Source organism: Tiliqua scincoides, chromosome 3 (genome assembly GCF_035046505.1).
Source record: "Tiliqua scincoides isolate rTilSci1 chromosome 3, rTilSci1.hap2, whole genome shotgun sequence".
Classification (NCBI taxonomy): domain Eukaryota; kingdom Metazoa; phylum Chordata; class Lepidosauria; order Squamata; family Scincidae; genus Tiliqua; species Tiliqua scincoides.
In genome coordinates this window covers 188,107,341-188,133,286 of record NC_089823.1, presented here as the reverse complement: position 1 = coordinate 188,133,286, position 25,946 = coordinate 188,107,341, and the positions used below count along the sequence as shown (strand labels likewise).

The 25,946-nt window shown below is 45.3% G+C and overlaps 1 protein-coding gene across 1 annotated transcript in view; it reads left to right on the top strand.

Annotated features, from left to right (window-relative positions):
• The first annotated feature begins 7,538 nt into the window (after positions 1 to 7,538).
• Positions 7,539 to 25,946, top strand: part of CNNM2 (cyclin and CBS domain divalent metal cation transport mediator 2) — a 138,584-nt gene continuing 120,176 nt past the window's right edge. The window contains exon 1 of the mRNA XM_066621472.1: positions 7,539 to 9,069. Coding sequence (XP_066477569.1) covers positions 7,539 to 9,069 — 1,531 coding nt within the window. The remainder of the gene's footprint in view (positions 9,070 to 25,946) is intronic.

Below are 25,946 nucleotides of genomic sequence, written 5' to 3'. Positions count from 1 at the left end.
TCACTCATTGTGTTTGTACTCAGTGGTGTTGCTCATTAGCTAGCTGACAAGCATGATATAATACTTTTGCTAGATAAGGGTACTACATCCATGGGCTTGTTTCTATTGACTGTGCTGTATCTGTTTTTCTAAGACTGAGACTTTAAGTCTTTTCGTTTTTACTTTCTTCATTCTATGCTTTTAACAGCTGGAATCTACTCTTTCATTTATATCCTCAATTGTATTCTTTAACTATCAAAACAGTGAAGAATTCTAACGTACATGCTGACTTTCATGATCTTCAAGTCTGTTATTTGAATCTACAGAGTTTTATCTGTGAGATGCAATAAATCCTGAAAGGCTTGGAGTTTTCAGGGAAGCAGGCTGAGACAGACCTGCTTATTAGAGCTGGCTCTAGGTAAACTTAATAGTTTTTCCCTTTTGTATAATCTATGCTCTAATTAAACTAGACTGTGCCTTTATATTTCATCATTGTGCATCCTGCTTTAGGTGCCCTCTTTATTTTCAATCTTAAAAGTTCTAATTAAAATATATTTCAAACTGCATTCAGTTCTAAGGAAACCTGAATGCAAAAATCTCTTTTTGACTCTCTGCGTACCTTGGGTGTAAGACTTTAGCAGCTTTCAGTGACATTCTTCTGTTATTTACATCCTTTCAGGCAATACTCATTAGGATCATTAGTGCACAGTAGCAGGATCTGTAACATCTTTCCAAGGCAGCCAAACACCATGGTATTGCTGTGGTAACACATGAAGCCTTCCTAATTGCACATTTTGGAAAGCTTATTTTAGTTATATTTAAAATACTGGATCTTCTCTGTTTAAATTTTTCCCTTTGTCTAAATGCAGCCCTATAGGCTTGGGGGGGGGGGCGCATTCCTAACTTCAAAGGGAGAGTCTCATTCATCAATTCTTGACAGTTACCAATTCTTATCTGCTGATGTGTCAGCCTGTTTTTAGGACCTGGGGCCTCCTGTACCATCCCAGTGAAATAGCACTTTGGAAGGGGTGAATTTGAGTTCATTTGATTTTACCTTATTTTAATTAACTAATTTACCCAGTGCATCAATGGTATTAAGCATTTGTTTTATATTAACTACATTTCTAAAACAGCCAATGTGCTTATACTTATAATTTCAGACTTTTTCAGAAAGATGGATTTTAGCTGACTTCTGAACATGTGATGTGATACATTAAGCATTTGGTCTGTTAGCCTAAGTCTGTTTGTGAATATCTAGCTACAAACATTTTCCCTATATCTGCTAAGCAAATGTGGTTGCTAAACATAACATACAGTATATGCTTTTAAACATTTGAACAAAACATATAATGTGTGAGCCTGGCATTTGATTTGATCTTAGCATGGCTTGTTTCTATGGCCCTGTCTCAGTGCTTGTGATTTACATGAATTTCCAGGAAGTTTTTTTTGCATAGGTAACAAAAGAAAAGGCAGTAAATTGTTATTCAACTTGCTTGTTTGATACTTGCAGCAGGGGGAGCTGTATTACTGCAAGTGGACTGGGGGGGGGGGGGAGAGAAACATCACCCAGGCAAAAAGCAAAGCAAAAACAACTCTAAGAACACCAAGTGCATTTGGTGGAATTTTGATGGGCCACTGTGAGATACAGGAAGCTGGATGGGCCTATGGCCTGATCCAGCAGGGCTGTTCTTATGTTGCTGACAATTTGATGGAGGTATGAGGAATAATGAAGGCTGTTACAAACATGCATAGTTTTGAAATCAAATGTGCAGTCGTATAATCCCTATCACACTGAAAAAAGGCACACCAACAGATTTGTCAGATCTTAAGTACAAACAGCAAGTATATTATATGCTAATAAATTCAGCCTGTATTCTGCAAACACAGGTGCACATTCCCAGCTCTTCTGGGAACATCCTGCAAAGCAAGTACGTGAGGGACCAAAAGAACTCCAAGAATCCAGCATTACATTTCATGTGTGGGCTTGTTTGCTGTGCACTGTCCTCTGTCATGAGGTAAATCTTGTGCTGTGAGGTTTTCAACATTAGATGTAAAAAAATGTCCCAATTTTAGACCTCTCTTGTAAACAAATGCCTTGAGCTATATGTGTACCAAATTTCCACTTTTGTGATGATGTGAGAGCAGATATTTGGGGGAACATTTTGTATTAAAAATGAAAGAGTTCTGTTGCTCCCTCACACATTTGCTCTGCAGGGTGCTTCCACTAAAGCCAGGAATGTGCACCTCTGTTTGCAGAATGCAAGCTTTTTGTTTGCATACACCAAATGTGTTGGTGTGCCTTTTTCAGTATGATATGGACTGCACCATTGTACATTTGTGTTTCAAAACTATACACATTTACAACAACCTAATTATCACTACTTAAGTTATATTCCCATTAATTTGCCAGCATTATAGTCTAAATAAACATCTCTCTGCCCACACTCAGCGTTGTATTACAGACTAGACTGCGATCTTTTGATTTCAATAATTCTGGCACTCTGTGTAGAATGCCTCAGAACAGAATGTATATAGTGCCTTTCCCTTATAGAGGGAACCAATTTGTTTTTTAAAATGTACATAAAAAATAGTTGTAATGAAAACAGTCCTATGAAAGAAAACACAGACAGCAGGGAAATATTTCATGTGTGGTTCAATGATACCTTCAATACAACTCTTAGGGTAGCTTCAGGGGTACAGTATATAATTTGTAGCTGGACACAGTGTTTTGCCAGATTCCCAGTCCAAGCTCCACCTGGAGAATTATGCCCACTTTTAGCTAATTAGTCTCCCTTCTTTCCCTAAGAATGACCCTAGTTCCACCCTGCAGCACTGCTGGTCCCTACAACCAGGGCAGCTAGCTTGGTCCACCTGCAGAGGTCCTCCTTCCTCCCTCTCCTGCAAGCAGCTCCTCCCACCACTACAGCAACATGTTGGTCCTCCAAAGGTCTTGGGCATAGCAGCCAAACACCAATCTTTGGGAGTCTGTTCTGGCAGTCTCCAAAGTCCATTCACCAATTAGTCCAGCTGCCATTCCAGTAGCCCTCAGTCCATCAATCCAGTCTGTCCTTCCTCAAGCTTTCCTCCTTCTGCTACCCACACCCACTTCACCATTCATCAGGTGCTTTTATGCCAGAGGGCCCTTTTGCCTTCTAGTGGCTGCAGCTGTGCAGCACACTCCCTACAGAATGCCCAGGACTTAACCCTTAAAGGGGCCACTGCTGACACCACATCCTATCTCCTTGAGGTATCTTGTGCATTTCCACTACACAGTTACCAGAGTAATAAAATGCACACACACCATGTCAGTTATGAAAAGTGTTTCAAATGCTGCTTTTATCTTTATATATATGCAAGTGGCAAGGAAGAAATGATGAGATCTGGTTTGGTTTTTTTAATCAAAAGCCATGGCCTTTTAATCAGTGGCCTAATTCTCACTGTGGTAGTACATTTATATCTGGACTGTACTACTTCCAACTGAATCCACTTTCATGCAAAAAGCCCCACAAAAACCCAAATAAAGTCCCACACAGAGAAAACCAGATGTCAGGAACAAGGTTTTTCCTTAATTTTTATTATGGGAAAGAATCTTCTCTGTGTACCATAGTCTTCCGAGACTGAAGGATGCCAACAACAATAGCAATAGGTGTGTGTACCAATACACACCCCTTCCCCAGTTTTGCATCCTGTTTTTCCTGACCAGAAGCATCTGAACGTCCAGTAAAAATCTAAATCAGTGCTTCCCAAACTTTTTAGCACTGGGACCCACTTTCTGAAACAACACTCTATTGGGACCCACCTAGGTTTACCAGACTTTTAAAAAAGGAGATCTAGAAAGAAATGTTTTTTTTTTATTTAAAGTAGTAATAACCAGAAAAAGACCCTCAAATGTTTATCTCCCTATATTTACACATGGTTGTAAACTTAAGGAACTCAGCTCCTTGCAAGGCAGTTAGCAGCTGTCTTACAAACTGCAAGAGCTGAGCTCTTTGCAGGGTAATTAGCAGCTGCAGTATCTGATTTTTGCATAGACTCAGGGCTTGAGGCAATTAGTTGTCTGATCTTTCCATCACCCTTTGGAGACCCACCAGTGGGTCCCAATCCATAGTTTGGGAACCACCGATCTAGATCGGTGTTTCTCAAACTGTGGGTCAGGACCCACTAGGTGGGCCACAAGCCAATTTCCGGTGGGTCCCCATGCATTTCAATAATTTATTTTTAATATAGTAGACTTGATGCTACCATAGTATGTGACTCCATTTGGAGAAATGTTACAGACCTGTACTTTTAACAAGCTACTATGTATATTCTTTTAACAATGGTAGATGCTCCCTTTAACAAAGGGAGATGCTCTTTACACTCTCACATAACACCAGAACCAGGGGACATCCACTAAAATTGAGTGTTGGGAGAGTTGGAACAGACAAAAGAAAATATTTCTTTACTCAGCGTGTGGTCGGTCTGTGGAACTGCTTGCCGCAGGATGTGGTGCTGGTGTCTAGCCTAGATGCCTTTAAAAGGGGATTGGACAAGTTTTTGGAGGAAAAATCCATTATGGGGTACAAGCCATGATGTGCATGTACAGCCTCCTGATTTTTTAGAAAAATTTAGAAAATGGGCTATTTTTAGAAATGGGCTATGTCAGAATGCCAGATGCAAGGGAGGGCACCAGAATGAGGTCTCTTGTTATCTGGTGTGCTCCCTGGGGCATTTGGTGGGCCGCTGTGAGATACAGGTAGCTGGACTAGATGGGCCTATGGCCTGATCCAGTGGGGCTGTTCTTATGTTCTTATGTTAATGGTAGTAAATGGGAATTACTCCTGGGTAAGTGTGGGTAGGATTGCTGCCTTGGATTGTTAAAAATTTTCCTGCTTAATGATGTCACTTCTGGTCATGACATCACTTCTGGTGGGCCCTGACAGTGGGTCTCATTCTAAAAAGTGGGTTTAGACAGATCAGTTCCAATCAGTGGGTGCATAGGCAGATACAATGGATGCACATAGGTGGTGAATAGGTTTTTAGCTCCAGAAGAAGGACTCAAAACGGTGGTTTGCACCCTTTTTTTCCTCAAGGATGGTTTTCAGGGCAGGGTGGGTGGAAGGAAGCATGATCCCAGTGGCTCAGGCATGCACAAATAGATTGGTGCTTATATGTTTCTGCATGCAAAAGCAATGCTTGCAACACGCAGCCCAAAGTGCAAGGAGCAAGGCAGGTTGCCAACAGAACTGTCACCCAGCCACACGCATGCGAATGAACCCCATTCCAAGCCACTCTGAATTTCCCGGTTGGTCTCAAGGGGGACCAGGACAGAGGCTGTCGCTGGAAAGCTATCGGCGCTATTGGTCGCTCCTCTGCCCAATCTCCGCTCTCCTCTCTTCCCATTGGCTCCTTGCTCAGTTTGGCTCGTCCTTACACACACAAGTCAGTGGCGCGGGGAGCACCTTCTCCCATTTGCAGCGGTTGCAGCGAGCTCAAGGGACTGGACAGGGGCATAGGTGATTGTCAGAGACCTGAGCAGCAGCAAGCAGTGCTGGCAGGAGCTCTGCACTCCCCTTTGGGGGGGCACCTCTGTTCACTCCCGTATCCCTCTGCTCGCTCTCCTCTCACCGTAGGCAAAGCCAGTCTGCTCGCTGCCCTGCCCTCCCGCTCCGCCCGAGCAATGGGGAGAGCAGTCATTACGACCCAGAGGACAAAAGGCAAGGAAGCGACCTAAGCCAGGGATCGCTGCAGCCCTTTGTGCGCTCAAGCCACTGCACAGCGTAGCACTTGGGGATGGCCAGTCCTTCTAACCGGCACGCCCAGCAAAGGGAGAGGGCAGACAAGCTACGGGGGACAGGTGGGCGTGGAGAAACCATCCAGGGGGAACATGCGTGTAGAGGCGAGGAGCGTGTGGAGGCAGGCCCTTGCACTCGCAGCAACTTCTGCTCACTCAGGGCCCAATCCTATCTAGCTTTCCAGCTCCTTCGTGCAGCCCCCTGGTAAGGGAACACATGTTCCCATCCCTTGAGAAGCTCCCAGTGACTGCCCCACCACCACAGGATGCACGCCTGCACCAGCACTGGAAAACTGGATAGGATTGGGCCCTCAGGCTGCAATTCTAGCCATACTTTCCTGGAAGTAAGCTCCACAGACTATAATGGGACTTACTTCTGAGTATTCATGCTCCCAGGGCTCCCAGGCTGCAATCCTATCCATATTTACCTGGGAGCAAGCCCCACTGACTATAATGGGACTTACTTCTGAGTAAGCATGCATAGGATTGGGCTCCCAGGCTGCAATCCTATTAATACTTACCTGGGAGTAAGCCCCAATGACTATAACGAGATTTACTTCGTAGACTTGGGCTCTCCATCCCTCGCTTGCCCTCTGGGTGGCAGAAAGAATGGAAATTGCTGTTGATTGGCTCAGCCCTGTTTCCCGGCAAGCATGCACGCGAGTTGAGGTTGTGGTGGCTCCACGCAGCAGCTGCAGAGCCCCTTCCTATGCCTGTCTACTCAGAAGTAAGCCCCATTTTAGTCAGTGGAGCTTACTCCCAAGTAGGTGCAGAAAGGATTGCAGCCCCAGCTCGCTCTGTTCCACTAGGGAGCCACAGTACTGCAGGAGCACTCAAATACGGTACCACTTTCTGGGCTCTTTGCAGCCGCCTCCGCCACTCGCTCGGAGTGAGCAGCGGCTAGTGTACTACACTGCAAGGTGCGGATGGGTGACTCCGTCGCTGGGCTTGAGGGTGATCGAGACCCTAACAGGTGCATGTTGCTGAGGTCACATGACACCTGGAGGAACTAACCCTGGATGTGCAAATCCCGGTTGGGCAGCAGCGAGGCTCTGCGAGGGCTTTGCAAGCCTGGGCGATTTTGTTCCCACCATTCATTCCCTACAGACAGCCCAATCCTATGCATTACTACTCAGAAGTGAGTCCCACTATAGTCAAGGGGGCTTGCTCCCAGGAAAGTGTGGACAGGATTGCACCAACAGCCCAGTCCTATGCATGTCTACTCAGAAAGGAGCCCCATTATAGTCAATGGGGCTTACTCCCAGGAAAGTGTGGATAGGATTGCAGCCTCAGAGCCCAATCCTATGCATGCCTACTCAGAAGGGAGCCCCATTATAGTCAATGGGGCTTACTCCCAGGTAAGCGTGGACCGGACTGCAGCCTAAAGGTGGCCGCACGCACTCCGTTAGCGTCCCCCTCGCTGCAACCTTCCTCCATTGTGATTTGTAGCTGCGCGAGCAGGCGGAGCAGAGACCTCTCGGTCCCCTTCTGCTTCGGCCCCCCCCCGCACGCAGGTGCCCGACTGGCCTTGCTCCCCGCCCTTTTCTTCTGCCCCCCTCTGATTGGCCCGCCGGCGTTCTCCCGCTCCCCCTCCCCCGCGCCGCCCCGCTCGGGTCCACCCGATTGGCGGAGGCGCACGCGCGCCCCCCTCCCGCCCGTCCCCTCAGGGGTAGGGTTGGAGCGGCTGCCGGCGAGGCCCGGCAGTCGCCTGTCATCCCCGGAGGGCCGCGTGCGCCGAGTGCCGCGCGATGGAGCCGGCGCCGCGGTGAGCTTCCCTGCCGGGAACATGGCGGCGGGGCCGGGGGGCGGCGGGGCGCTGCTGCTGCTGGGGCTCCTGCTGAGCCGCTGCCTGGGGGAGCAGCCCCCGCGCGCCGCCTTGGGGTCCCCGTCGTCGCCGGGCGCGGCGGACGCCGAGGAGACGGTGATCATCGGGCTGCGGCTGGAGGACACGGACGACGTGTCGTTCATGGAGGGCGGCGCGCTGCGGGTGAGCGAGCGCACCCACGTCAAGCTGCGCGTCTACGGGCAGAACATCAACAACGAGACCTGGTCCCGCATCGCCTTCACCGAGCACGAGCGCCGGCGCGACGGCGAGGGCAGGCGGCCGCCGGCCGGGCAGGAGGACGGCCCGGCCCCCGCCGCCCCGCAGCGCTGCGGCATCCGCACCTCGGACATCATCATCCGGCCGCACATCACCCTCACGCGCCGCACCTCCGGCATCATCGAGATCGAGATCAAGCCCCTGCGCAAGACCGAGAAGAGCAAGTCCTACTACCTCTGCACCTCCGTGTCCTCCCCGGCCGTGCTGGGGGGCCCGGGCGGCGCCCCCGGGGGCGGTGGCGGTGGCGGGGGCATCCTCGGCCCCGACGGGGGGCCCTGGACCGAGACCACCTGGGTCTACCACGACGGCGAGGACACCAAGATGATCGTGGGCGAGGAGAAGAAGTTCCTGCTGCCCTTCTGGCTCCAGGTCATCTTCATCTCCCTCCTGCTCTGCCTCTCGGGCATGTTCAGCGGCCTCAACCTGGGGCTCATGGCCCTGGACCCCATGGAGCTGCGCATTGTCCAGAACTGTGGCACGGAGAAGGAGAAGAACTACGCCAAGCGCATCGAGCCCGTGCGCCGCCAGGGCAACTACCTGCTCTGCTCCCTCCTCCTGGGCAATGTGCTGGTCAACACCACTCTTACCATCCTGCTCGATGACATTGCCGGGTCCGGGCTGGTGGCCGTGGTGGTCTCCACCATTGGCATCGTCATCTTTGGGGAGATTGTGCCACAGGCTATATGTTCTCGGCATGGCCTCGCCGTGGGCGCCAACACCATCTTTCTCACCAAGTTTTTCATGATGATGACTTTCCCGGCCTCTTACCCGGTCAGTAAGCTCTTGGATTGTGTTTTAGGGCAGGAGATTGGCACTGTCTACAACCGGGAGAAACTGCTTGAGATGTTGAGGGTTACTGACCCTTACAACGACCTGGTCAAGGAGGAGCTGAACATCATCCAAGGGGCCCTGGAACTGCGCACAAAGACAGTGGAGGATGTCATGACCCCGCTTCGAGACTGCTTCATGATAACTGCTGAGGCTGTGCTTGATTTCAACACTATGTCTGAGATTATGGAGAGTGGTTATACTCGCATCCCTGTTTTTGAAGGGGATCGCTCCAATATCGTGGACCTTCTTTTTGTCAAGGACTTGGCCTTTGTGGATCCTGATGACTGCACTCCACTCAAGACTATCACCCGTTTCTATAACCATCCGCTGCACTTTGTCTTCAATGACACCAAGCTTGATGCCATGCTTGAGGAATTCAAAAAAGGTGGGATGGTGGTGGTGGGAGTGGGGAAGAAGAAAGGAAATGCTAAAGGCTAGAAACTTATATCTCTCAATGAGAGATGATCTTGGGTGGCTGAATTTTGTGCTCAATATTCTGAGGAGCCCTTGGCAATATGGTTTTGGTGGCCCCTAACCTCTCCCTCCCAGTCCTCCCTCCCACACTGTCTAGAGAGTGGGGGTTGTGGCTCTTCTCCTCTTGAGTTCTTTCTTATTGAGCATCCTCACTGGTTCAGTCTTCCATGTGGAGTGAGGAAGAGTAAGCAGACAGAGGTTGTGATTGTTCCTGCAAAGTTTCTTGCCTATATTCTTCCTCTGGGTGGTGCGGATTAGGCTCAACAAGCTCAGTGCTACAGAGATGGAGCAGAGTTGGAGAAGCTGCTGCTTCCACTTTTTCTTGCCTGTACCTTCCCTCTGGGTGTCATGGCAATGTTGCTGTGTTCCAGGGGACCCAATCCTCCATGCTTCCATGAGAAGGGGTAAGCGAGTGGGCAAAGGTGCCAATCCTCTTTGCCGCTCAAGACCAATGGTAAGCAAATGGGCAGAGACTGTAGGCAGCTGCTTACTTTCTCTTGCTTATTTGCATGCAGTTTCTGGGCAGCATAACTGGGTCCAAGCCTCCTTTGATGTTGCCCAAAGAAAGAGAGGACAGGTGGACAGAGGCAATGCTGCTGCTACTTCTTTTTATTTGTCTTTGCTCATCCTCTGAATGAAGCAGCTGGTCTTCTTCCTCACTGTACCACCCAGAATGAGAGGCTGAGTGGATTTAGGCAGAAGCAATTGCCTAAATTGTCTGCTGACTCACTTGCTTGGGTTCTCCCTGTGGAAAGCATGGCAGGTCCACTCTTTCTCACCATGTTTCCCAAGTGGAAAGGACTGGTGCGCGATTAGACCCAGCAGTAGAAGCTCCTTGCAACCCATGCTTATTTGCCTGCTTCTGTGATCAGTGGTCTTGCACTGTCTACTCTTTATATCTGGGTGGAAATAAGAGAAGGAGGAGGTGTGGTTGTCTTTACATGTGGTAGCAGGGTACAGAATGGGGGGAGGCACACACACAAGAAGGCCCAACCCGGAGCAGCACCTGGTCAGGAGTCATTGTTGAAGAACCTTCTCAGGATGCTGGGGACTTAACTGCTGCGCAAGTGTCAACTCATGACCCCAACCCCTGTCAATGCCACATGTGTATGGTGCAGTTTTTCCAACTCAGAATAGGTTTTAATTGGTTGTCCTCCTTGTTTGTGCTTGTTTGAGTATTGTTTATTATTGAAGAGCTAATTTGTTATGTGCTAATGTGACTTTCTACCCTTACTTTTGTATGTCGCATGGAGCTGTGGTCTATCTCTTCATACTTCACCTTTTAAAAAAAATTATGGATATGTTTTTTTGACAAATGTCTGTGAATTAAGATAACTTTATGGGCCCAAGGTGCATGTGTACATACAAAAGAACATGTGTAACGGAGCAGTCAAAAGTAATGAATCACAGTTTTGTTTTGCTTGTCTTCAAGGAAAATGCATGTATGTGATGTAAGTAGCACTTGGCAAAGCAGAACTGTTGCTTACTTAGTGCTTTTGCCAAACACTCCATTTCATAGCTTTTGGCAGCTGTGTTTTAATTTCAGCTTAGCATTTTTCCTTTGCACAACGACTTTAAAACTGATTTCTGTGTTTGAGCAAAGCAATAATATTATGTCTGGGTTAGAAAAAAACTTCTCAAGAAAAGAACAAAATATTTGCATTCACAAGTTGCAGTCTTTTGACATGCACACTTTTCTGTGGGTATTAACATAAAATTTGCATGTAGATCGTAATAAGTTGCCTTAGATGCACGCTTTTCACTTGGGAAGCCATCATGTGCTGCAGCTCCCCTCTGCATGTGCAGCAAGTGCACACAGAGAGAAGCATGTGCATGTGATCACATTATGATTTATATGTAAGTTTGATAATAATTCCTACACACAAGTGTCTACTGTATTAGAATTTTGTTGAAATGGGCTAAGCTATCCTTCCAACAGCTGGTTGAAGGATTGGTGTACTAGCCTTCAGCAACTTGTGTTTGTAGGCACCAGTGCATAATTTGTTCTCTGTTTAAATTACTGCGTATTCACTTCAAGTGGAAGTATTCGCTTCAAAGCAGGTGTAATTTCACTTAAAACATGGAGTTGTATTCCACTGCTGCAGAATGATGAGACTTGTCATGGACATGTCTTATAAAACAACTTTGGTCGATGTGAGTTTTGTGACTTCAATGTATCCTTGTGACCTAGCATGCTCTCTGAAAATCACTAAGGACAGTACCTTCCTGATACAATCTGTTTATCGGGCTTGGTCATCAAGGGCACAAAAAGGCATCTGTGGTTGCTCATCCATTATGGAAATTATTTCCAGTGCAGACTCACCCAGCGTGAATATTTTTATAAAACCCTGCTGGTTTGCATTGGTCTTCGGGATTGAATTGGGAAAAGGTGGTGATATTTCCTTACAATAGTTACAGTGTGATTCTGTTCCACAGGTTTGTTTTGTTTATTTGTTTTCTTATGCCCCTGAAGCTGTTGGATTAGAGCAGGCTATAAAACTAAGGAAGTATTTATTTCTAATGAACCAAATAGATGAAGAAGTATTTTATCTTTCATCAAAGTTCTGCAGGTCAAATTACATGTGCAACATAGTCTGACCCATTGACCATCTTTAGAGTTGCATTTGCTCTACAACTGTGTAAATAAATTTGTGCTGGAGTTAACCTTTTCTCAGGGTAATTCCTGCACTTAGCTGAACTTTTGCACTCGGGTTTCTGATTTCTAGGCAGTAAACTCTGCTGGTTAGATTCCAGAGCAATGACTGGTTACAACACACAGGTTTTGCTTTACAGTATAATCTAGCTCAGTGATGGCGAACCTATGACATATGTGTCAAAGGTGATACACCTTGACATTTTGGGTGACACTCCAGTGTTCACCAACACCCAACAATGACTGAGTTTGTTGACTCATATTTCATTTTTGTAATTATTTGATATCTCTTTATATAATGCAAGTTACCACACATGATTGGACTGTATTTTTTAAATAAATGAATACGTAAAGAATTGTTTCTCTTTTGTTTAGGGTGTGTGTGAGAGAGACATGCCAGCAGATCCAAGTTAGGCATTTTCTGAATTTTTGACACACCGAGCCCAAAAGGTTCACCATCACTGCTTTTCACTCTCCAACGAAGCTTTTCTCAACTTTGTGTTGTGGTTGACTATGTGTTGTGTTGATTCACATAAATTAATGACAGGTTTTGGCTGGAAAGTGTTGCCAGTTGTTTTAGAAAATGTTGTCTTTTGCTTACAATTTGCAGTCAATGTGCAGTCAATGTGCAAGTTGTAGGTGACAACTTTTTTGGAGTTCATGAAGGTCAGGAAAGATTCTCAACCTAAATGGTTTGCTAGTCTTCTAAATTATGGCTTCTAAATTGCAAGAATTTGTGCATACAAGATTGAATTATAAAGTAGCTAATTCTGAAGCTGTTGACTTGTATTGATTTCCCATTTTTATGACAATTACTTTTGCTGTTCAGTTAAGGCAATAAGTCATCAAGAATATTGAAGGCCTTAGGTCCGGATTTGGCACCAGCGGGATGGTGCAGGCCTCCCCATTGGCACTGCTTACTCAAATGTTGTTGAAAAGCCTTTTACAGCAATTTTCTGACAGCTAGTTCTGGCATGGTGGCAGCTGCACCAGTGCTAGCAGGCCATAGGATTGGGCCATAAGTGATGTTCTAGAAATAAAAACTATTGTTATAAACATTGATGGTAACATGCCTACTAAAGTTTTCCTTGTAGGCATTCACAGGCTTATCTAAGTAGTGATTTATCCCATTTTGCTTAAATGTGCCTCTAGTTAAATTGGAGCAATTAATTAGATTAGATGTAAACATGTTAATATTGTATACGGCTTTTGCTAAGAGAGGCATTGTTACTCTGAAAAGATATTGAGGATCTTATTCCATCATAAACTGAAAAGCTCCATGTTTTTATGAGAGTGAAGGGTGAAGCAACCATTCTTACTGGAATGTGTTAGAATATGTTAAAATAAACTATATTTTATCTGCGTCACCTCCAGACCTGTTGCTGAAGATAGAGATGTTCCTTTCCTGAAATGGTATGTCAGAAGGCTTTCAAAGATTTATTGACCATGTACTTTGGTGTCAGTAACACCCCATTTATGCTATTGTTTTTGTGTTTTATAAAAACAGTTACTCGTGGTGTGTGTGTGTCTGTGTGATATACACCTATACTTTTTTGCATATGTAATTATTACCTAATTAGCTTTGAGGAGGGATGCTTGATCAAACATCCCCTGGTGTATATACTGTAGCATGTTTCTAAGGCACCCTTGGGGAAACTCCTGCAAATATTTTTCCCCTTAGGCTGTTAGTGTGACAGCTCTTTATTCCAATGACAGAAATAGTAAACTGACTTTTGTTCTTTTCCTTACTTCAGATTATCTCTCACAAAGGTTAACAAGACAGTTGAGCAGGCCCCACCAGGTAGTTATTGACAATGACTGGTTACCTGTTTGATCTGAAACTATTGACAAGGAATTGAGTTAATTTTTAAGGCAAGTACATTTTGCTTTTGATCAGAATGGAAATATACAGGAACAAGAGCTTGCTGCAAGTTTTAACAGTCAGTGCTTTAAGGATTAATTGCGTGAGCCATTAAAACTATATTAAAAACTGATTGACATTGAGAGTTGCTGAGTATGTGCCCCTGACTGATTTGAGGGGAGGAATTAGTGTCTTTGTATTTTAAAGCTGCAGGCTGTGCTTCTGTTACATGTCTAATAGTTTCTGTAATTTAGGGCCCAATCCTAACCAACTTTCTAGCGCTGATGCAGCTGTAAAGCAGCTCTTGGTAAACATTTCCTTACCTTGAGGAGACCTCCATGATTGCCCCCCCCCCACTGCAGGATGCAGCACATGCCCCATTACAGCTGCATCAGTGCTGGAAAGTTGGATAGGATTGGGCCTTTAATGTAATGTAATGTATTGATTGGGCCTTAGCACATGCTGAAATAACACTTAATAATAATTAGCAGCACCTACTAATTCATCTTAGTGTTTTGAACAAATGCATACACTGGAGAAGAACATAGATTGGAATAATGGTTCTCAATTATGGGACGGGGCCTTCCTTTGGGTGGGGATGAATGCAAAGCAACTGAAGGTGGGGCATCAAGTTCCAGGGAAGAAGATAATTCTGTATCAGGTCAAACCAGAGAAACTTTCCTCCCAGCAGCAGAAATATAGCATTGTGGCTATTACTATACTAATCATGGAAGCTGCAGAAAGGTAGGTTGTTTCTGACCTTCCCTTGTTACTGCTGTCTCTGCCTGGTGTTAGGAGGGAGTCTGTCCTCTAGTACATCTTTTAATGCTAAGGTTGGATTAATGCCCCATCCCATAGATCCTTATGTACAGCAGTGGCTGAGTGTATATAGCTATGTGTAAGAATTCTGTGTGCTTTTCTGCTGAGATGGATAGTGTTGGGAGATTTGGAACACAGATGAAGGCTACAGTGGCATGCACATTTTTCTGACAGTAAGCTCTATTGAAGTCATCAGGATTTTCTTTTGAGTAAACAATCTTAGAAACTGGATATTTTGAAGAGGCTCTGAGTTCAAAAGTTTGAGAGAAATAGGATTAGAAGAACCTTACTTCTTTGAGGCATGCATGACTGACCACTTGAATGATCACCAACCATGCTGTGAGATTGCATTTCATGTGTCCACAGGTAAATAGATGGGTTTTAGCAAATCAGCTAGTGGATATTGTTATGGATATTGGAAGAACCATTATTCACCGTTTATCTGTGCTTCTTATACTGCATAGACAGGACCATATATTGTCTTCCCCTTTCCTCTTCCCACTCATATTCTTGCCTAAACATAAATTTATGCAAATTAAGGAAAATTTTCTTCCTTCTCTGCTTTCAGAAAGAATGTTCCGAAAAACTTTTAATTTTTTTACATTTAAAAAAAATTTTTTTTAAAGGATAGAACATTCTTTCCTTTTTTTTAAGCATTTTGTATTGGAGAACAAAAAGAGCAGATGGGAGAGAGCATAGTGTATAGGTACTGATGGTTCGTGGAGGGAACAGAAGAACTAATAACTAGATGTTATATTAGTGGGACAGGAGCTGTTCTTTAAACAGAAGTCCCAAGTCTTGCCTATTGAAAGCCGTTCTCAAGCTCTATTTGGCTTTGGGATTTTTAACAGAAACAGACCACATTCTTTGAAACTTCTCTCTGCCAGGTTATAAAGAATACTAATCTGTTTCTTTTTGTCATGATTTGCTGCTGACAGCGCAAGAGCTATTGACAGATATATTATTAGATGGTTAGGTCCCTAAAATACTGTGCACAGTGCTCCTATAGCAGTGTTTCTCAATCTTTGTCTCCTGGTGTACCACTTCTAATTATCTGAAGTACCACCATTACCTGAAATTCAAAAAGCTGTTAGGGCTAAATGATTTTTTAAAGACTGAATCATATTGTGAAAAATATATTCATGCTTAATGATTAAGGGTCCAATCCTATCCAATTTTCCAGTGCAGCCATGCCAATGGGGCTGTGCTACATCCTGTGTTGGGGAGTCAGTCATAGAGGCTTCCACAAGGTATGGGAACATTTGTTCCCTTACCTCAAGGTTGCATTGCAGCTGCACCAGTGCTGGAAAGTTGGACCCTAAGTTATGCATACTGTATTTTAAAAATGTGAATAAAAGTGAGTGACAAAAATATTATACTTTGAGATACCTGAGCTTGCTTAATTGAAACCTGTTTCTTGATCAGTCGGCCATGTAAAGGGAAAGCAAAATCACTTTGCATTGTTCTGGCAAACGACTCGGCAGAGGTCGTACCACTCGGCAGAGGTATGTGTACCACTGATTGAGAAACGCTGTCCTATAAAATGATTCTGGTCTAAGAATTGTGTGAAGAATTGTGTCTTGTGAGATAATCTGGGTGTGTTCATTTGCAAAAAGCTGTGTGACCTGGCTTGAGTTCTGCATAAGGGAGTGCATAAGAGCTTTAGTTTAGAAAGAAACCGGTGGGCAGTTCTTCACTTGCCTCTGTTCCAATTGACAAGTGTTTTTAATGATCCTGTTTTGCCTGAGCCTTGGCTAAAACTGCTGGCATTCTTTCTTGTCATTTTTCTTCACTGGCTGTTCTCAGCATGTGTGATCCTAAATCCAAAGCCTTCTATTTCTAGCTTGCTGCAAGAATTCAGCTTGAAATGCCTTGTGTTTTGACACGAATATTGTAAAGCTGGCACACTTAGCACAGACTGTTCATTGTACAGCAGCTTTCCCAGTGCCCTTTACAGCTCTGCTATGCAAGAGTTTCTGAGCGTTCTTCCTTATCTGCTGCAATAGTAGAACTGGAGACTTTGAGTTTGCTTATTTTATCTTTCCCTTGGTGAGTTGGCATCCTTCAGTCTCGGAAGACTATGGTGTCACGCTCTGAATGGTGGCTCTGGAACAGAGTGTCCTCTCCAGTGCGCGAAGCCTGGGTAAAGTAGGTATGGAGGATAGGCTGTTACCCATGCAGCAAATCCCCCCTCTCCACGTCGCTGAAATGGTCCAATGGAAAGGCAGAGGCCAATACGGTTGGTTCCAGTGGCGTCGCAGGAGTTGCCAGAACGTGACTGTGCCTTATGCTACGATATTACACTACAAGATTTCTCAGTTTGAATTTATAACCTCTTTCACAGAAGAGGCACCTGGATCGTGCTGCTTCAGTGCGCTCGAATGTTGGAAATAGTCCTTGTTGTTTGACTGAAAGTAAATGTGTGCCCAAACACCATAGTGTACTTAAAGCTGCTGCTATGGTATTAGATTTTGCTCTGTTAGGAGTCGTGGTTTCACTCATCTTGCTGTTCCTCTGTTAACTTTAGAGCAGTGATCTTCAACCTTTTTCATGCCACAACCTCAATAAATAAATAAAGTATGAGACTGGGGACTCATTACTGATCCTGCCCCCCCCCCCGCGACCCAGTCTGCCCACCCCTGCCCATCCATTTGATTCCAATTTTTGCCTCAGTGGTCTTAAAGATTGGGAACTACTGCCTTAGATCTTAGTGCCCACATACCTTTTGCATGTCTGTCTATTTAGTGACAGGGGAGATAATTACATTTTGTATTTCTAAATGACTTTGTCTATAGATGTACAAGGTCATTAAGTAAGAATGAAGATCACAGGTCTGCCTGAAGACAAAGTTGGGTCTTGGTGCTCAGTATAAATGCTCTCAGCTTTTCAGAAGCAAAGGCTGATGATTACACAGCAGACTTTTCAGTAGCATCATTTTTCAGTATTTTTTTCAGTATTTCAGATGCAATATTTTTCAGTAGCATCAAAAGTAAATATCCAATGCTTGGGTGATATGGTCATAAATAGTGATAACTTGCTGCAATAATATATTCTGTGCACGGCCAACTTTTAGTCCATGGTCAGTATTTCCTGAGAGGTAGCTGCATAAGGGCCTGATCCAGAACCCTGCATGCTGGCTTACTATTGGCGTTCACTATTGCAAATGTGCTGTAAGGCACGCGCCTTACGTTTGCTGTGTCGCAAATAAATGCTCCCTTTCCCCGAGGAATCGCCGTGGACTGCCCAGCTCATGTTGGATGCCGCAGTTGCCATTTTGGTGCTTCAGCAGCCTTGCGTGTCGGGCAGCTCAGGATTGGGCTGCCTGTGTATAGCAGCAAGAACAACTAATAGTCCAATGGCACCTTAAAGATTAATACCTCTATTATAACATATTTTTTCATGGATCACTGTCCATTTCATTGTAATATTTGAAGTTTAGTTTCCCCCTCAGCATTTTTTCTTTTACCTGGAAAAATACGCTTTAGGTTGGTGTGCTTTTGATAGAGGGCTTCCTTAAAAAATGAACATGCATTTTAATGAGCTCTAATTCATACATACTTCATTGTAGGAAAACCTGCACCACTCAAACATCTAAGGCAGCAGTCTCCAAACGGGGATTGCTACTTTACCAAAATGCTTCCCCCATTGTGCATGGTGCTTACCATTCTGTGCTGCTGCTCCTTATCTTGAAAGCCAATATCAACAGAAAGTAGTTCCGGGTAGCTGCTTCCATCCTGCAATTGGGGCCCAGAACCTTCTGGGGCAACGGGCAGTGGAAGTGGCTACCTGGTGCAACTTTCTGATGAGATTGGCTTGCAAGAGAAGGAGCAGCTGCATGGAACAGTATGTGCTGCGCACAACAGAGAAGGATTTATCCAGGTGCTAGATTTAGCCCATGGTCCAGGGTTTGGCACCTGCTAATCTAAAGGAAGCAATTGAAGAGATTTGTGAAAACATCCCAGCATACATTTTGGTTGATGTTTGCAGATCCCATAGTCAAGGGCTTTTCAAACTGGGGCATCACAATGCCCCAGTCAGAGGACCCTGGCCTCTTCCCCCTTAAGCGGCGGGGGCAGGGGGGAGGCAGCGACGCAATCCCCAGGATCACGTCGTTAAAGGGGCTGCAGGGAATGGCATGTATTCACCAGTCCCTGCAGCAGAATCCCTGGGTGTGGGGAGCCCTGCCGAGTGTCTGCAGGACTCCCCGAAGCTTAAAAAGTGAAAGCGCAATTATCATGCTGCATTCTGGTTTTGCGGAGGTGGAGCTCGATTGTTGTGCTTTCACTTTTTAAGCTTCGGGGAGACCTGTCTTCCCCCCGCCGCCTCATCCCCCCTACAAAGACTCACTGCACTCCTCAAACTCCCTGTGAGTTTGGGAACCGCAGCCTTAGTCAATGATGTCAGCAGTGTATTGTTGCCAGTGGAGAACATTTTAGGCACTTACTCTAAATGATCAATTGATTGGGCGCTCAGTCCTATCCAACATGCCAGTCCTGATGTAGCTGGGCCAGTGGGTCATCCTCTGCATCTTGTGGTGGTAGGGCAGTCACCAAGGTCTTCTCAAGATCAGAAATATCTGTGTACTTCTCATCTGTGGGATGTTGTTGGGCAAATTATTATTTTTCAACTTAACCAATTTGGATGGATCATTCTGAGGATAAGATGAGAAAATCTGCTTTAGGTCAGTGCATGAAAAATTTTGGCCAAATTATTGATGTGATAAGCTTCATGGCAGGGTGGAGCTTGAATTTTCTATGTCTGAGCAGAATATTATATCACAAGATTGCTTTTTCTGTTCCAGGAGTCTTCATGTGGTAGGGGAATGGGCACGTGATACTGATGTAATGTTTTTCCCTCTGATTTTTTTCTTCTGCTTCTTATAATTTAAGAACATAAGAACAGCCCCACTGGATCAGGCCATAGGCCCATGTAGTCCAGCTTCCTGTATCTCACAGCAGCCCACCAAATGCCCCAGGGAGCACACCAGATAACAGGAGACCTGCATCTTGGTGCCCACCCCTGCATTGGCATTCTGACATAGCCCATTTCGAAAATCAGGAGGTTGCACATACACATCATGGCTTGTAACCCGTAATGGATTTTTCTTCCAGAAACTTGTCCAATCCCCTTTTAAAGGCATCCAGGCCATATACCGTCACCACATCCTGCGGCAAGGAGTTCCACAGACGAACCACACGCTGAGTAAAGAAATATTTTCTTTTGTCTGTCCTAACCCTCCCAACACTCAATTTTCGTGGATGTCCCCTGGTTCTGGTGTTATGTGAGAGTGTAAAGAGCATCTCTCTATCCACTTTATCCTTCCCATGCATAATTTTGTATGTCTCAATCATGTCCCCCCTCAGGCGTCTCTTTTCTAGGCTGAAGAGGCCCAAACGCTGTTCATGAGGCAAGACTTACCCTTACAGAAGCCATGCTGATTCTCCCTCAGCAAGTCCTGTTCATCTATGTGTTTTGAGATCCTATCTTTGATGAGGTATTCCACCATCTTACCCAGTATAGATGTTAGGCTGACTGGCCTATAGTTTCCCGGGTCCCCCCTCTTTCCCTTTTTAAAGATCGGTGTGACATTTGCTATCCTCCAATCTTCTGGCACCGTGGCAGTTTTGAGGGACAAGTTGCATATTTTAGTCAAGAGATGAGCAACTTCATTCTTCAATTTCTTAATAACTCTTGGGTGGATGCCATCAGGGCCCGGTGACTTATTGATCTTTAATTTATCAATGAGGTCTGAGACATCTTCTCTTTTAACCTCTATCTGACTTAACTCCTCGGTCAGGAGGGGTCGTTTGGGCAGCGGTATCTGCCCGAGGTCTTCTGCCGTGAAGACAGATGCAAAGAACTCATTTAATTTCTCTGCCATCTCTAAGTCTCCTTTTATCTCCCCTTTCCCTCCCTCACCATCCAGAGGCCCAACCACTTCTCTGGCGGGTTTCCTGCTTCTAACATATTTGAAGAAGCTTTTATTATTCCCCTTAATGTTGCTGGCCATGCGTTCCTTATAGTCTCTCTTGGCCTCCCGTATCACCTTCTTACATTTCTTTTGCCACAGTTTATGTTCCTTTTTATTCTCTTCTTTAGGGCAAGACTTCCATTTACGGAAGGAAGCTTCCTTGCCCTTTACAGCCTCTCTAACTTGGCTCGTTAGCCATGCGGGCACCCTCCTGGATTTAGTGGAGCCCTTCTTCCTTTGTAGTATACACCTCTGCTGGGCCTCTATTACTGTTGTTTTACGCAGCCTCCATGCGCTCTGGTGAGATTGGACTCTTTTTACCTTCCCTTTCAACCTCCTTCTAACCAGCCTCCTCATTTGAGGGAAGGCCGCCCATTGGAAGTCAAGGGTTTTTGTGACAGATTTGCCCGGTATTCTTCCCCTGACGTGCATGTCGAAACGGATCACAGAATGATCACTGTTCCCCAATGGCTCCGTAACATTGACATCTCTGTCCAGGTCCTGAGTACCGCACAATATCAAATCCAGAGTCACCTGTCCTCTGGTGGGCTCCATGACTAGCTGCTCTAAGGCACAGTCATTTAGCATGTTGAGGAATCCGGTCTCCTTTTTGTGACGAGAACACAAATTGATCTAGTCAATATGAGGATGTCCCATCCAAATATCCCAACTCCCTTCTAATGCCCGCTTTTTGGCTAATTAACACCCTCCTTTTCCAAGAAACAACAGCTGTGGTGTGCAAAGGAATGAACACAGAACTCCTTATCTATAGCAGTTAACAAGAATTTATTGCTACAAACACAGACATTCCCTGCAAGTCCTCTTGTCCAGAGGCTTTCCCTCCCCAAAACTCCACTTAACTCAGTGGGTGAAGGTTTGACACCTCCAGTCCAAGTGCACAGTTCAGTCTCCAAAGCAGTCCAATCTTCCCAGTAGCAGTCCAGTGCAGCAGAGTGTGTGTCCAGCAGAGTCTCAGCAGTCCCTTCCTCTATCTTCTCCAGAAGAGTGTGTCCTCCAGCAGAGTTCTGGCAGTCCCCTTCTCCCAGTGTGAGTCTGTCCGGGTGTCCCCCTGGGTCAGCGTCCCGCTCTGGTCACCCCTTTGCTCCTTTTGAAGCTGCCTTTTATCCTGCAGCCCCTTGTTAAGTCCAAATGCAGCTCAGCTGTGAGCTACCTTGTTAGCTCGGGTCCCATCAAGGTCAAATGAAGCTCAGGTGTCCAACCAGGTCTCCATTGGCCTTGATTGATTACAGCTGTGGAGCCCTGCCCTTCCCAGAGCTGTCAACCAGCTGTCAAAACAGGGAATCGCTGTCAACACCACATCATCCACCTGATGATCTTCTGATCTTCCATTACAGAGGATAATTGAAGTCCCCCATGATTACAACCCTGTCCCTCCTTGTCACCTCCCTGATCTGTTTCCTCATTTCAAGGTCCCCTTCCAATTTCTGGTCTGGAGGACGATAGTACGCCCCCCCCCCCCCGTATTACATCGCTCCTCAGGCCTGGTAATTTAACCCACAGAGATTCTACGGTGGAGTCGGACCCACCTTCAATCTCTGCTGGATTCTATCCCTTCCTTAACATAAACGGCCACCCCACCTCCAACATGCCCCTCCCTGTCCCTCCTTTAGAGTTTATAGCCCGGGATTGCGGTATCCCATTGATTTTCCGCATTCCAGCAGGTTTCCGTTATGCCCACTATGTCAATGTTTTTCCTTGTCACCAGACATTCCAGTTCTCCCATCTTTGCTCAGAGACTTTGGGCATTTGCTTAAAAGCATTTATACATAGAATGCTCCAGGATGGGCTCCTGCTTATTCGCTCCTTTGTCTCCATGTCCTCTCATTGTGCCAAACCGTCTATCGCATCCCATCACGCTACCATTCCCAATTTCATCTCCTACTCTGCCTTTACCTTGTTGTTCTCTAACCTCCCCATCCTCATTCCATAGGGATGAGGAGTCCCGAACCAGATGCCCCTCTGCTCCTGTCGGCTTTCCCCCAGGGATCGGTTTAAAAGCTGTTCTGCCACATTTTTAATGTTATGTGCCAGCAGTCTGGTTCTGTTCTGGTTCATGTGAAGCCCGTCCCTCTTTTACAGGCCCAGTTTGTCCCAAAACGTTCCCCAGTGCCTAACGAATCAAAACTCCTCCTCCCTACACCACCGTCTCATCCACACATTGAGACCCCTGATCTCCACCTGCCTAGCTGGCCCTGCGCGTGGAACAGGTAGCACTTCCAAGAACGCCACCTTTGAGGTCCTGGCTTTCAGCTTCCTACCTAATAGTCTAAATTTGGTCTCCAGGACCTCCCGGCTACACTTGCTCACATCGTTGGTGCTGACATGCACCACAACCGCTACCTCCTCCCAGCACTATCTACCACTATCTGTACATTGCAGCCTGTTAAAAGTACAGACCTGTAACATTTTCCCAAATGCAGTCACATACTTGTCTAATATATTAAAAATAAAATAGTGAAATGAATGTGGACCCACCTGAAATTGGCTTGCGACCCACCTAGTGGTCCCAACCCACAGTTTGAGAAACAACGTGTTAAAGAATTTGGAAATCCTTTCTTACTGCCTAAATGTTTACAGACAGATCTTGGAGTAGTAAGAATGCAGTCAAAATGACTGGTATTTAAAAGCATTTCAGCAAGTTGTGTGGGGAACCTTATTCGGAATAGTGTTGAATAATGCAAACTTACCAGAGATCCTGGAATGCTTGCTTATTCCATTAATACATAAGTGAAAGAAAAAAATGAGAATATTGTGATGTGTTCTTCTGGAGCAATATTGCAATTCCCAACCCACATCTTGCTGATTTAGACTTCTAATTTTGAGTCTCCCAGTTCTACTAATTGAGCTCATAAAACTAACTTTTGATGCTGGAGAACTGCAGTGCTGTGAACCGTGCCATGTCTGGGGAGCGTGACCTGGCACTCACACAATTATTTGACAAGGTCCCAGACTGCAGCCTGCCAGCTACGCACAGTAGCGTAAATTCTAAACACTAATGAGCTGCAGCTACCAGCACATGGCTAATGGTCCCAGATCAGCTGGCCACTGTAGTCTTGCTGCCAAGGTCACCTAATCAGTTCAGGCACATTTGGTTCTGTGTCCATTATGTTTGTTCTGCTTTTGATGGGGTGGGGAATATTAGTGTGAATTTGTATTGTTCCTTAAACTTTGGGAGAAAACCTCAGCTATGACAAAATAGGAAATGAAATATGAATATAAGAATAATAAATATGTTGTCCTGTGCTGAAATAGTGGTAAACCTAGTCAAAGAAAGCAGTATGCTTTTAGGGTGTTTTGTGAAGCTGAGATTGACCAGCTGGAGTATTTAAATAAAAAAAGTTATGATCTGAGTGAACTTGGTTTTGGCTAAATAAATAAGGAAGAAGAGCCTAATATTTGAAATACACAAACTCTGAGATGAGATAGTGGCAACCTGATCCTGTGTATGTTTATGTAGAAGTAAGTCCCACTGAATTTAGTGGTGCTCATGTCTAGTAAGTGTTCAGAGGATCGCAACTTATAGCTACTTAAAATAAGGTATATCTTATAGGTACTTAAGGATTAAGCGAAATGCATTAGCATTGTTTTTTCAGCCCAATCTTAAGCGTATTTACTGAGAAGCAAGTTGAACTGAGTTGATTAGGATCTATGTGTTCTGCTGTGGGTTGGGACATAATTTTGGTAGCATGATCATTCTTAAACAGAGGCACAACTAGACAAAAAAGCATCTTTCCTTTGCTATTAAGGGGGAAAAATACATGGTTGCCCAGAAGGGTAAAATTTTTCTTTGATAAATGAACATTAAATTGGTGAACTGAATCAATGGGGCATTTCACATGTAGCAATGGTACATACTTCTAGTTAATTCAGTGTTGGCTAAATGCTGTAAGCTAATTACATGCTGCCTATCTACCCAATAGTTTAGATTGCTTTCTATACTGAACTGGTCTGTGAAGTGTTTAGGTAAGAAGAGGGACCAAGGTTAAGCTCCGACATGGCAGTACTTCACGTCAGCAGCTAAAATGTTGGCAAATAACTCCTGGATTTTTCTTGAATTTAAAAAAAAAAATTAAATATGAACATAAGAATATAAGAACAGCCCCACTGGATCAGGCCATAGGCCCATCTAGTCCAGCTTCCTGTATCTCACAGCGGCCCACCAAATGCCCCAGGGAGCACCCCAGATAACAAGAGACCTCATCCTGGTACCCTCCCTTGCATCTGGCATTCTGACATAACCCATTTCTAAAATCAGGAGGTTGCACATACACATCATGGCTTGTACCCCATAATGGATTTTTCCTCCAGAAACTTGTCCAATCCCCTTTTAAAGGCGTCTAGGCTAGACACCAGCACCACATCCTGTGGCAAGGAGTTCCACAGGCCGACCACACGCTGAGTAAAGAAATATTTTCTTTTGTCTGTCCTAACCCGCCCAACACTCAATTTTAGTGGATGTCCCCTGGTTCTGGTATTATGTGAGGGTGTAAAGAGCATCTCCCTATCCACTCTGTCCATCCCCTGCATAATTTTGTATGTCTCAATCATGTCCCCCCTCAGGCGTCTCTTTTCTAGGCTGAAGAGGCCCAAATGCCGTAGCCTTTCCTCATAAGGAAGGTGCCTCAGCCCCGAAATCATCTTAGTCGCTCTCTTTTGCACCTTTCCATTTCCACTATGTCTTTTTTGAGATGCGGCGACCAGAACTGAACACAATACTCCAGTTGTGGCCTTACCATCGATTTGTACAACGGCATTATAATACTAGCCGTTTTGTTCTCAATACCCTTCCTAATGATCCCAAGCATAGAATTGGCCTTCTTCACTGCCGCCGCACATTGGGTCGACACTTTCATCGAGCTGTCCACTACCACCCCAAGATCTCTCTCCTGATCTGTCACAGACAGTTCAGAACCCATCAGCCTATATCTAAAGTTTTGATTTTTTGCCCCAATGTGCATGACTTTACACTTTCTGACATTGAAGCGCATCTGCCATTTTGCTGCCCATTCTGCCAGTCTGGACAGATCCTTCTGGAGCGCCTCACAATCACTTCTGGTCTTCACCCCTCAGAAAAGTTTGGTGTCGTCTGCAAACTTAGCCACTTCACTGCTCAACCCTGTCTCCAGGTCATTTATGAAGAGGTTGAAAAGCACCGGTCCCAGGACAGATCCTTGGGGCACACCGCTTTTCACATCTCTCCATTGTGAAAATTGCCCATTGACACCCACTCTCTGCTTCCTGGCCTCCAACCAGTTCTCAATCCATGAGAGGACCTGTCCTCTAATTTCCTGACTGTGGAGTTTTTTCAGTAGCCTTTGGTAAGGGACCGTGTCAAACGCCTTCTGAAAGTCCAGATATATAATGTCCACGGGTTCTCCCAAATCCACATGCCTATTGACCTTTTCAAAGAATTCTATAAGGTTTGTGAGCCATGCTGACTCTCCCTCAGCAAGGCCTGTTCAT